The sequence below is a fragment of the Protomyctophum parallelum genome (genome assembly GCF_964188405.1).
Source record: "Protomyctophum parallelum genome assembly, chromosome: 17".
Lineage (NCBI taxonomy): Eukaryota > Metazoa > Chordata > Actinopteri > Myctophiformes > Myctophidae > Protomyctophum > Protomyctophum parallelum.
Genome location: NC_139719.1, coordinates 42,252,489 through 42,265,212, shown reverse-complemented (window position 1 = coordinate 42,265,212; position 12,724 = coordinate 42,252,489). Strand labels below are relative to the sequence as shown.

The 12,724-nt window shown below is 43.2% G+C and overlaps 1 protein-coding gene across 1 annotated transcript in view; it reads left to right on the top strand.

The window, feature by feature from the left end:
• Nucleotides 1-11,304, top strand: part of LOC310874085 (kelch-like protein 25) — a gene marked incomplete at its 3' end in the record, with an annotated part of 30,420 nt that extends 19,116 nt beyond the window's left edge. The window contains exons 4-14 of the mRNA XM_083786760.1: nucleotides 4,020-4,211; nucleotides 4,524-4,658; nucleotides 4,747-4,938; nucleotides 5,600-5,743; nucleotides 6,089-6,251; nucleotides 6,659-6,775; nucleotides 7,950-8,078; nucleotides 9,193-9,408; nucleotides 9,593-9,712; nucleotides 10,845-11,028; nucleotides 11,127-11,304. Of these exons, the coding sequence (XP_083642886.1) occupies nucleotides 4,020-4,211; nucleotides 4,524-4,658; nucleotides 4,747-4,938; nucleotides 5,600-5,743; nucleotides 6,089-6,251; nucleotides 6,659-6,775; nucleotides 7,950-8,078; nucleotides 9,193-9,408; nucleotides 9,593-9,712; nucleotides 10,845-11,028; nucleotides 11,127-11,304 (1,770 nt within the window). The remainder of the gene's footprint in view (nucleotides 1-4,019; nucleotides 4,212-4,523; nucleotides 4,659-4,746; nucleotides 4,939-5,599; nucleotides 5,744-6,088; nucleotides 6,252-6,658; nucleotides 6,776-7,949; nucleotides 8,079-9,192; nucleotides 9,409-9,592; nucleotides 9,713-10,844; nucleotides 11,029-11,126) is intronic.
• Between the last annotated feature and the right edge of the window lie 1,420 nt (nucleotides 11,305-12,724).

Genomic DNA, 12,724 nt, shown 5'->3' with positions numbered 1-12,724 from the left:
AATTGTGACCAGGCATAACTATAATATCCAAGTAACTAATTTAGTAACTATTAAGAACTGAAGTTGAATAAACTACCTCAATGTGTTGTTAAAGTATTGTAGTTGAGATACTTTGCACCACTGATAACAATTCAGAAATGTATAAATAGTCCAGGTTAGATCTAATCTTCATCCTCCTTTTGTTTCAATTCATATATTCATTCAGTGTACAGTATATACATACAGGATTGTAGTCTAGATACAAATACTTTGTTAAATCTTTGTATTTATACTTGATTTAGTATTTATGTCAGCAACAAAGAAACACTAAAGTGACTACACTACCAATCTGGTGGATATGTAAAATGTAAATATATATACAGGTACACGGTAAAGAGTGTTAATGTAACCTTGAACCCGAGAGGAGGTTAAAACACTCCAGATTATACAGTGTCTGGTATTGAGATGGGAGGGGAGAGACATGACGAAAACATGAGTGTAGAAAGTTTTACATTTATAAAACAATTACATTTTATGTGATGGTATTTATTAAACCATCTGTGGTTCTAACATACTTTGTAGTATGATGGAGGTCAGAACCTGTTGTCTATAGCAGACCTATGCTGCCATCTAGTGGTGCTGTGGTGGTAAGGACTCATTGCTCACACATTCATACATCTAAAATAAAGGTTTATATTCTTATCTTGTGTCAATTAATGACCATTTATTTCTACATAATGGGAAAATGCCAACATATGTCGAATCAGCATTCCATGACAAATGCATAGGTAAATTATGGACTAAGAATAAATGCAGAGAAACGTCGTTTATGAAGACAAGAGGTCATATAAGTTTGTACATCTGCTACTTCTGCCGAACATTTGCATATTTTCAATTGAGTAGTATAATAAATCATTCACCACTCAGATTGCTTAATTGTCCTGCAGCTTTATCAATGAGGGTTTAGCTTTTATTTATAAAGCTGTTTTACAAAAGCCCCTGGGGGGATCAAATTAATAAATAAGTCAAATTTGTACCAAACTAAACATTTTAGGTGAACTGTGTTCTGGCCGCATGATGACGTCAGGTTATTTCCGCTCCGTCCGGAATCACCGGATCAGAAACCCGGAAATGGTATTTACTTTAGTGTCCGGAACCTTTCTACTGTAGTGTGTTGTTGTCAGGCGGACACAGTTAGTGGTAACACGTCGTCCCTGTGTGTGAAGAACGCTTGCAAGAGTAAAGTTATCTTATTGTTAAAGTTTAAAACGTCTAAAAGTGAAACTTACATTGTTTGATGGACTAATTCCATTGCTGTTTGTGTGCGGCTGTCCGTCTGTTGTGGAACACTTGGTTGGACTTTGGATTTGTAGGCAGAACAACGAGGTTTGTTTATTTGAGTTTTGTTTACGTTATGTTTGTGTCATATCATTACATGCGTGTTGTCGTGAGAGCTTGTTTATAGTCGGACGTTGGATTTAGGCTGATATTAGAATGGTGTACTTCTGCGTGTTGCCAGGTGTTTGCACATGGACTGTTGTCTCTATGAGGTTGGTGGATTGAAAGAGGGTAGTAGCTTATAGTATACCAAACTATACTTGTGTAAATGAAATGACTGCACACAAACATTTCATTTCATATTCAGTACACACGAGTTGCAATTTGGATCAATGGGATGTCAATGGAGGGTATTGCAACTCTAGATTCATACCATTTATTAAACAAATCTAGTATTGCAAATTGCGGCTAGTATATAGGCTGTATTTTTCAGTGTAATATGAATGATGCTATGCTATGTTATGTTTGTGTCATATCATTACATGCATGTTGTCTAGCCCCTTTCGGGACCCTACGTAAAACTTTTTTGATATTTTGTTTAGTTTTACGTTGGGTCCCTGCTCGCTAGTGTATTTTCGTATGGAAATTCCTAAATGCGGATGTGGAGATTCTCTCTAAAATAGGACCCGCGGCATGTGACGCCATTATTTTCCTTGAGTTATTCTGAATTCGGTAACTTTAAGTAGCTATACATCCCGGTGCGAATATCTCCTGTGGCGCGGAAGCCGTTAAGTATTTTTAATCTTTGTTTGACCGATTTGGTCGCTTTATTTCTTCTTGTTTGTTTACCGTTTATTGTACCGCCTCCCGGTGTGCGGTTGGCTTGTGAGGCTACGTCCCTGCCTCTGATCTGCTGTGTCATAGCTATAGCGCCACTAGCTAGCCAGATAGGCGGTACAATGAGATGTCAATAAACAAGAAGAATCCAAGCTTCCAAATCGGGCAAACATATATTAAAAATACTTAACGGCTTCCGCGCCACAGGAGATATTCGCACCGGGATGTATAGCTACTTAAAGTTACCGAATTCAGAATAACTCAAGGAAAATAATGGCGTCACATGCCGCGGGGAGGCGTTTTAACATGTAAACATGAGCCAGTAAATGTTTTAATCAGGTGGCATGGACGACGTGGAACAGGACCCAATGCACTGGGTCGAACAAATGTCAGAAACTTCAGTAGCATTTGGGTTCTGCTTGGAGGGCTACATGTTGTCGTGAGAGCTTGTTTATAGACGTTGGATTTAGGCAGATATTAGAATGGTGTACTTCTGCGTGTTGCCAAGTGTTTGCACATGGACTGTTGTCTCTATGAGGTTCGTGGATTGATAGCCCCTCTCGGAACCCCCTGGGTCAGCCCAATCTATCGTGCCGAACCGGGCTACCCCTTGGGTCCCTGTGCGGTGATGTGTTTTCGTATGGAAATGATGGAACGCAGACATAAATACCTTCGGTAACGTCGTTTCTGCGCTGTTTGAGGGCTTCTGAATGTGTGAACTCTAGTTTACAACGTACACTGCTGCGAATTCTCCTGTGCCGCGGAAGCCGTTAAGTATTTTTAATCTATGTTTGACCAATTTGGAAGCTTTGATTCCTCTCTTCCTGCCTTGTTTATTGACATCCAATTGTACCGCCTCCAGGGTATTGCAACTCTAGATTCATACCATTTATTAAAAAAATCTAGTATTGCAAATTGCGGCTAGTATATAATAATAATAATAATAATAATAATAATAATAATAATAAAACTTTATTTGTATAGCACCTTTCATGACATCAAATGCAGCTCAAAGTGCTTTACAGAACAATGGAGAATAAAAGAAAAGCAAGGCAACGACATTAAAAAACAAGCAGTAATGCAATACAGTGAGGACATGAATAACAAAAAATATAAGATCACTTAAAAGCAATGTTGTAGAAGTGGGTCTTGAGCTGAGCTTTAAAAATGTCTACAGAGGCTGCCTGACGAAGGTACAGAGGGAGCTTGTTCCATGCCGATGGCCCGTAGAAGCAAAAAGCTGCTTCCCCGTATTTTTTAGTTGCTATTTTTTTAGGCAAATCGAGCAGGCCAGCAGTGGAAGACCTTAGCGGGCGGTTTGGGACATATTTAGGCAGGCAGTCATGTAGGTAGGAAGGTGCGAGACCATTGAGAGCTTTATAGACAAGTAAAATAATTTTAAAATCAATCCTAAAAACAACCGGAAGCCAGTGCAGTGATGCCAAAACTGGAGTAATATGTTCTCTCATCTTAGTTCTAGTTAAAACTCTGGCTGCTGCATTTTGGACAAGTTGTAATCTGTCAGTTGTTTTCTTAGGCAGTCCTGAAAAAAGTGCATTGCCTGTATTTTTCAGTGTAATATGAATGATGCTATGTACTATATTTTAGTGATGTAGCATGTATTCTTTCTTCTATAGATGATAACATATGACCAATAATAATAAAGTTGGTGTAAGCACAACAGTAATGTTGTCTGTTCTCTCTCCACCTCACCTCAGCCATGGCTGACAACATCCTGGATGCTGCCAGCCAGAGAGAATCACCACAGGCTGCCAAGAGGATGAGACTGGACACTGACCATGTGAGTGACCGTTTTCAAGCATCATTACCAGATCAGCAACATGACTCACAGATTGATAGTGGTTTATTTGTCTGCATTTAAATGTCCCTCTGGATGTTCATGTTGTTGTCGTTGCATTCAGGAGGACGGCACCAGTGTACCTCCATCCTCCCTGAAGGCTGAGGTGTTTGTGGACCCCCACCATCCCAACAAGCTGTTAGAGGGTCTCAACAGGCTGCGTCTCAACAGGTTCTTGTGTGATGTGATTCTGGTCTGTGAGGGACAGGAGGTCCCCTGCCATCGTCATGTCCTGGCCTCCTTCAGCCCTTACTTTGAGGTAAATGCACACGTGAGCGTCGCAGTCCCACCCCCGTCGACAGGCCCGGAAGAGAATTCCCCGTTCATTTTCCCCATAGAGGGAATCCTCTTCCGGGGCTCTCGTCGTCATGAAAGGGAGGCGGGACTGCAACGCTCTATTGAGCTGCTGCTGTTAAGGCAATGACATTTAACGTTTGCCTTGGCTTTTACATGAACCGTTATCAAATATCACTCTACTTCTACACCAAATGAATTAATCAATTAACAATGTAAATAAGAAAGAAACTATGGAGAGTCCCCAGCCAACCGTTCTCCTTTCCAACGTGCACAGGCCATGTTTACATCTGGTATGAGGGAGTCCACACAGGACAGAGTGACCATCAGTGGACTGGAACCTCAGATGATTGGTTTGCTGGTGAACTACGCCTACACTTCTAAGGTGTCCATCTCTGCTGATAATGTGCAGGTAATATATTTTATTATTATCATAAACATCAGACATTGTCTCCTTATAGTCCTACATAACATCAAGCTAATGTGTTCATTTGTTCCAGGCTCTGCTGGCGGCATCAGACCTGTTGCAAGTCACGTCTGTGCGAGAGGCCTGCTGTGAATACATGAAGCGTCACTTGGACGTAAATAACTATGTGGAGTTTTACTGCAGTGCCGACGACCACTCCTGTGAAATGTTGAAGAAATACAGCCTGGATCACGTTCTGGAATACTTCAGTGTCCTCTACCAGAAGGTCAGTGGTTGGGTAGCGTGATATTGGTCCGACCTCACGTTAGATCGACCATTACTAACCATAACCGCAAGCACGGGAGCATCGCCTCTCTCATCAACCCTAATCCGGTCGTGTTAACGCACCCCTCACCAACCTTAATCCGGTCGTTTTAACGCATCCCTCACCAACCTTAATCTGGTCGTTTTAACGCATCCCTCACCAACCTTAATCCGGTCGTTTTAACGCATCCCTCACCAACCTTAATCCGGTCGTTTTAACGCATCCCTCACCAACCTTAATCCGGTCGTTTTAACGTACCCCTCACCAACCTTTATCCGGTCATTTTAACACACCCCTCACCAACCTTAATCTAGTCGTTTTAACGTATCCCTCGAACCTTATGGCAGCCCCCCAGTGGTTGAGGGTCATACATTTGGGTTGTTTTATTACCATTACTCAACTTCCCACCATCACAACTGACCCAGACCTGGGTAGAAACATTCAATCAGTCACAGTGATTAGATATATGTATATTACCATTAACCACAGTCTTATGTCTATTTCACTAAACAAACCATCTTTCACCAGTGACAATTTCAGACGAGAAAATGTGACTTCAGTGTGAAGTATGGGAACAGTGTCTTCATCTATCAGCTAATTGTGGGTTTTTTTCTACCAATAGGAGGAGTTTCTCTCTCTCTCCGTGGAAAGGCTGACAGAGGTTCTCTCCAGTGACCATCTGAATGTTCCTGAGGAGGACATGGTGTTTGAGGCTGCCATGCTGTGGTTAGACAAGAGTTCTACCCGCAAGCAGAGCTTTGGACAGGTCAGTCATTTAAACAAGAGTCCTACCCACAAGCAGAGCTTTGGACAGGTCAGTCATTTAAACAAGAGTCCTACCCACAAGCAGAGCTTTGGACAGGTCAGTCATTTAAACAAGAGTCCTACCCACAAGCAGAGCTTTGGACAGGTCAGTCATTTAAACAAGAGTCCTACCCACAAGCAGAGCTTTGGACAGGTCAGTCATTTAAACAAGAGTCCTAGATCTTTGGACAGGTCATTAATTTCTTATTCTCTCGCCTTGTAAGACAATCGGAGGTCTCTATCATGTTGATCACCCAATATCCAGTTGGACTAGTACTAATACTTGGTGTTCTGTGTGTTCTTGAAGGTGTTGGAGCACATCCGTCTGCCTCTCATCAGTCCCTCCTACCTCCACACTGTGGTTGAGAGTCTGGAGGTGGTGAAAGAACAGCAGGGCTGTCAGAGGTTCATCTCTGAGGCCAAGGGGGAGCAGCCATACTCTGACACAGCACGCCCACGCAGGATCACAGGTACCCTGCTGGACACATGCATGCATGTTGCACCTGATGATGCTGGAAAAAGCTTATCTGCCAATAACGAATATGACTGGTTTTCAGGCTTCATAATGGTTATTAATTACATCATGATTCCACATTTTCTCTCATTTTTTTATGCTTTTATACATGTCAAAATGCACACCAATTGTCTCCTGGATTCATCCAGTGACTACTAATGTAGTGCTGCCTCTCTGGGGAGAGAGTTCCAGAGGGTTGGGGCTGCCACACTGCAGCCTCTATCCCAGAAGGTTCTACTCTCCATGGGGAGAGAGTTCCAGAGGGTTGGGGCTGCCACACTGAAAGCTCAAATACATTTGGTTTCTCCTTCAACTCTTAAATCTACTCTGTCTAACCTGCTCGTTCTCCTCTGCCTGTTGAAGTGATTGTGATGCTGGGAAATACTAACAAAGTTGAGAGCTTCGATCCACTGACCAATCAGCAGAAGACTCTTAGACGACTGCCCAAGTACATAAAGAAGTATGCTGTGTGTGCATCAGGTGAGTCAATCAACTTAAGACCTGTAATGCAGTGGTAACCTACCTTTTCAAGCCCAAGGGCACATTTTATTATACCACTAAAATGTGTTTAAAAAAATGGAAAAACGAAATAAAAAAACACAATTGCAATTTCAGACAAGCTCAATGCATGATCACACATCCACACAAAGACAAATATTTTTTAATAAGAATAAACAGATACAATAAGCTAATAATAACCAATATATAATCAATGGCTAAATAGTAAAGGGATACTTCACCCTTTTTGCAAAAATATATATGTTAATGAGGTTTAGAAGATTTAGAACACTTTCCTGGGGTCTTTGTGTGTAATACAGTTCTTGGCATCTTTGTAATGTTAGTGTTAGTAAAAAGCAGGTATTAAGAGTAACGTTTGAAGCAGACTAACATCAGTCACTTTTCCATTCACTGTAGTAGAAGCTTGGTGCGGGGAAACCGCAGATGTGTCGTCTCCGCCTACAGGAAATACGTAGGCTGCGACCATGAGACCCGCTACGGAATGGGTCTATAGGGGGAGGGCTGTCTTACTGAGACAATGTAGTCCAGGAAGGAAGTGAGACTTTAGGTCAGTCTTGCACGTAGAATCTGAAGGTGCGTTCAAACCTGAAGATATATTTGTCTCCAGTCGCTTCAATCGTTTCACTTTAATCACACAGGTCAGCGTTGATAAAAAAAGTCCCTTTGCTCGGGTTGCGAGCCGATTGGCTGTAGACACTGTGAGCCGATTGGCTGTAGACACTGTAATTTAACTTTGGTAGTGTAACCAAATGGACCGGCTCGTTCACACAAGACAGCTCGGTTCAATATAACATAATTCCTGCTACTATCTGTCATGTATGAGTATAAGCAGCTACTGTACATTAGTTCCTACTATATGTCATGTATGAGTATAAGCAGCTACATTAGTTCCTATGTCTATTATTTTCAAAGTTGCTGAGTCCCCGCAGATGAACGTTGCTCCAGTTAGATTTCTCCAGCGAGGGCGAAGATACCAGGCAGCCTTTCGCTTCGTTGGCAGGAGCCTTTTGGTCTATCTGGGTCCTGGGAACACACTTTACATTCTTGTGAATCTCACAGTGCTACAGGGTCTAGAAGAATTTATTTTAACAATCAAGGTATAACTTGTTTTAATTCTGCTCTTTCTCCACCGTAGGTTCCAGTCTGTATTTGGCCGGAGGCTGTGATCGTGATAATGATGTTAGCAGAGAGATGTGGCGCTATGATGTTCTTCATAACTCATGGTTGAGGATGGCTCCCATGAATGAGCCACGCTATAATTTCAGTAAGATTGGCAACAGATATTTTATGTAATTTGATAAATAATTCTAGACAATATCAGAAGATTTGATATAATATAGAATTATATGGAAATTCATTAAACTAGCAAGTGGATCCAGTTGCTAATATTGTACATACTGTATTGACTGTAATATTGACCTACCAGTAAGATGCCCTGAGGGGCGAGAAGCCTCAGTGACAGCAGACTGCTGGGTGAGTGCTGGCGCTTTGGCATGGGGGGGTCAGATCAACATACTGGATGGAATTAATTCTGTACTGGCCATATATGGAGTTTGTCTTCGAGTGTACAGGGTTTGATGAGGTCAGATCAACATATGGAATTAATTCTGTACTTGCCATATATGGAGTGTCAAGTATCGAGTCAAATAAACCAGTGGAGCTGAGTTTTTCATACCAGTGTTGCAGACTCTATTTGTTCCCCAGATATGGAGTGTGTCTTGAGTGTACAGGGTTTGATGAGGTCAGATCAACATATGGAATGTCAGAACAGGTCAGTGTCGTGATCTTCAATTATGGAGATGGCCATATATGGTGGTGTGACGTGTCACGAGACGTGATGTCACGAGGCGTGACCATATATGGAAGCGTGATGTCACGAGGTGTGACCATATATGGAGGTGTGATGTCACGAGGCGTGACCATATATGGAGGTGTGATGTCACGAGGCGTGACCATATATGGAGGTGTGATGTCACGAGGCGTGACCACATATGGAGGTGTGATGTCACGAGGCGTGACCATATATGGAGGTGTGATGTCACTTGGCGTGACCATATGGAGGCGTGGCTAACGGGAGATGCAGGTTTTCATAGTAAATACAACCTACAGTCGCAATAAATGTGGATCCATTTCTATTGTTTTAAGTAAATGTATATTCCTGTATTAGTGCAGTGGTGTGGTCAGGCAGCAGTGAGTTAATACTACTTCTATTCCTGACATCACACAGAATGGGAAATATTGGAGGCAGGGTGGATTTAGCTCTTCAGACATGATATCCAGAATCTATGTATGTGTATGAGAATGCCAAATTATAACATCTATAATATTTATACAGTTTCATGTTTATGTTTTCCCTGCTCAACCCCACATGTTCACAGGCCTGGTGATGCTGGATGGATGTGTGTTTGCAGTCGGGGGTCGAGGGAGTGAGAAGAGTAGACACTCAATGGAGAAATACCACCCGCACACAGACTCCTGGAGGCTCATGGAGTCTGTCGGTGTGGCAGCGCATTACGATGGTTGTGACAGCTGTAACGTGGTCGCTCTGGATGGACATCTCTATTGTTTTGGAATGGAAGCTGCAAGTTCAGTCTGTAGGTGTTGTGCAGTTGGGGTGACATGAGATTGTGTTTTTCATGTTCCCACATTGGTAGATTGGTGTATGTCAAGCATAATGGTTCACTGAAAATGTATAAATCCTTTGGTATTATTATGTATCCATGCTTCTCCTGTTGACAGTGAATAATGTTTTGATGTTTGTGTCCTCCTGGACTCTAGTTACACTTGGTGGCAAGTACAACCCTAAAACATCTGTGTGGACACAACTCGCTCCTATGAAGATTCCACGATATTCTCAACCAGCTGCTTGTGTTCTGAATGGAAAGATCTACGTTACAGGTATCATACCTCTACTTAAAGGCTCTTAGTCAGTGGTGGAAGAAGTACTCTTGTTTTCTTTTTACTTAAGAATAGCGATACCAGAATATAGAAATACTTTTATACCAGAGAGAAAGTACAAACGTATAGGCATAAAATTAAACGGTGCTTGCAATACCAAAAGTAAGAATACTCAATATGCAAAATGGCCCTTTTCACAGTTTTATTATTTCATTGGAATAAGTAATGTATTCAATTCAATTCAATTTTATTATAGTGTCAAATCACAACAAGTTGTCTCAAGACACTTTACGACCAACAAAGATCCACCCAGAGCAAGAAATATTGCGACAATGGTAACGAAAAACTCCCCTTTAGGAACCATCTGCCTCGACCGTGTCGGGGGGGGGGGGGGGGCTAGAGGGAGAGAGAGAGAGATAGACAGAGAGAAATAGACAGGTGGGCTCCGTGGAGGGGTCTGGTCCACATCTGGTCGAGGTCGAGCTCTGTGAGGCCGGGTCCAGGTCACACTTCTGGTGGGCTCCATGAAGAGGCCTGATCCACGGTCACACTCGGCAGTCAGTTGGGCGTTAATATTAGAGGTCCACAGAACTGCGACGGGGAGGATGAAAAGAGACTCCGGGGAGAGATTCCCCGGATGTTGGATTAGTGGCAGGCCTTACTGGAGCCTATATAGTGTATATTACATGTACTGCTGGGAGACAAACCCACACAACAATGTACGACTACAGTATCCAGCCAGACTTGGAGACAACTCTAGCTATAGGCTTTGTCGTAGAGAAAGGTTTTCAACCTAGTCTTGAATGTGCAGAGCGTGTCAGCCCCACGGACCGAAGCCGGGAGAAGGTTCCACAGCTGAGGTGCCTGGGACCTAAACGCCCTGCCTCCTATTGTAACTTTTGATATTGTTGGGACAGTAAGCATTTTTGCATACTGTAGAGTCTAACTTTGTAGTGGTGTAGAAGTAAAAAAAGACAATAAAAAGGAAACAGTAAATTAAAAGTACAGTACTTGAGTAAATGTATTCAGTTACTTTCCACCACGGATCTTGGTCTAGTCTCACTTAAAGTTCTCTATGGTTTGGGCACATAATATCACTCACTATCCTGTTCATTGTTGTTTGTCTATATAGGTGGTCTGAGTTATGATATTAATACTATTAGTGAAAAGACCATGGAGTGCTTCAACCCCCAGACGTTGCAGTGGTCCATGTGTGCCTCCATGCAATTCAAACGCGTCTGGCATGGCGTGGCTGTGGTGGATGGAAAGATCTACGTTGTAGGAGGGCAAGACAGGGTTTCTGACTGGGTTTCTGGGTATGTCACTGTTACTCCATGAATGTCTGGGAAAATGTGTCTTCTTGTCCACACCAGACATTTCTCTCATGGCTGTTTGTTTGCGTCTTTTCATGTAGGCCACCGGTCAGCAACATCGAGTGCTACTGTGAAGAGACGGACACGTGGACACATGTGGGAGAGATTGCTAATGCTCGCCCGGAACTCAAATGTGTGTCTCTCAAGCTGAGGAGGGATCACGGTCAACCCATAGATGATGATGATGATGATGAAGAAGATGATTATGATGGGTACTAGGGTTGGGTTCTGGAACCAGAACCAGCATTGAGGAGCTGTTCCATCACACTTGGAACCAGTTTGCCACACTGTCAGAGCTGGTATGTGGACTTCATGTCTGCTAGACAATTACAATAGCAGTAGCCTCGATACCCAGGCTTTCATTTCGTCTGCGCGAAAGATGAAAGCCTGGAAAAAGCCGTGGGCTGAACCAGTCTAAAAGTGGGAGTCAACCCTTCCGGGTGGGCGTCGCTCTAAATTATGTGACGTAGCGCTGCACTAGGGGGGAGAGGAGGGGCCGGGGGTGACGGACAGATCGATGAGATCCAATCAGGGTGCGCGCATTTCTGAGGCGCGACCCGCCCCTCTAGACCAGAAATGTCTCTGCTTAGGTCAGGCTACAATAGCAGTGGTTCTCAAACTTTTTTTATTTTTATATCAAGGACTGCCATAACTCTGAGTTACAGACATTGTGCTTAAACAAATCTATATAATTTTGGCATTCATTAAAATCTTTGATAAATATGGGGTTCGTCAAAGGGGAACCGTTAAGGAATCTGACCGTTAAGAGGGAATCGTTAACAAACCAGAATCCTTAAGATCCTGAAGGTGACAGAATAGAGATTTGTATATAATATAATATGATTAGATTGATATAATGTAAACCATGAAGAAGATGATCGAGAAGACTTCCTGCTGGGACATCACAGAAGAATAGACTCACTGTGTTGTGATGGTGGTGTGAGTCGAGGTGACTTCAGAAGCTCTGCTCAGACCAGCTCACTGTGTTGTGATGGTGGTGTGAGTTGAGTTGACTTCAGAAGCTCTGCTCAGATGAAAAGAAAAAGATCGGGAGGAGAGAAGGTGCGAGCGGCGGGCGTCTCTTCCGGGTTTTTTAGACAGCTGGTGATTGGAAATGAAGCAGCTCCACCAACGCTCCAAGTTGCCGCGTGGGTGGAGCTTCATTTCCATCCACCAGCTGTCTAAAAACCCGGAAGAGACGCCTGCCGCTCGTGGCTTTTGTTTTGGCATCTTCGTGACTCCACTGTCTGGAAGCAGTGAGTGAGATGGACACAGCGTCCCATGCTGCTGCTGCTCCTGGCCAGCCTATCAGAGCTGAGGGGCGGGGCCTTCCCTTCCAGTCCCTAAAAAAAAGGGGAGAGAAAATACTCAGCCTTGTTCTTTTCATTGTCTTTTTTAGAGTTGCCAGTTATTGTCACCTCTTTTTTTTTCTTTGTCATTATGCCAATGCCTTCCCCGCAAATGTTGCCACTGCTGTTGTAGCGTATTTACCCAGCGAGGAGCCCCCACCGGGACGACATAGTATTAGTGCCTCCCCAGTCCATTGGAGTCGCTAGCACAGCTTCCCTCTCCCGGACACGGACAGTGTGTTGGTATACTGTATACTGTAGATGCCCCGTGGTGGACTGGAACCCCCTAG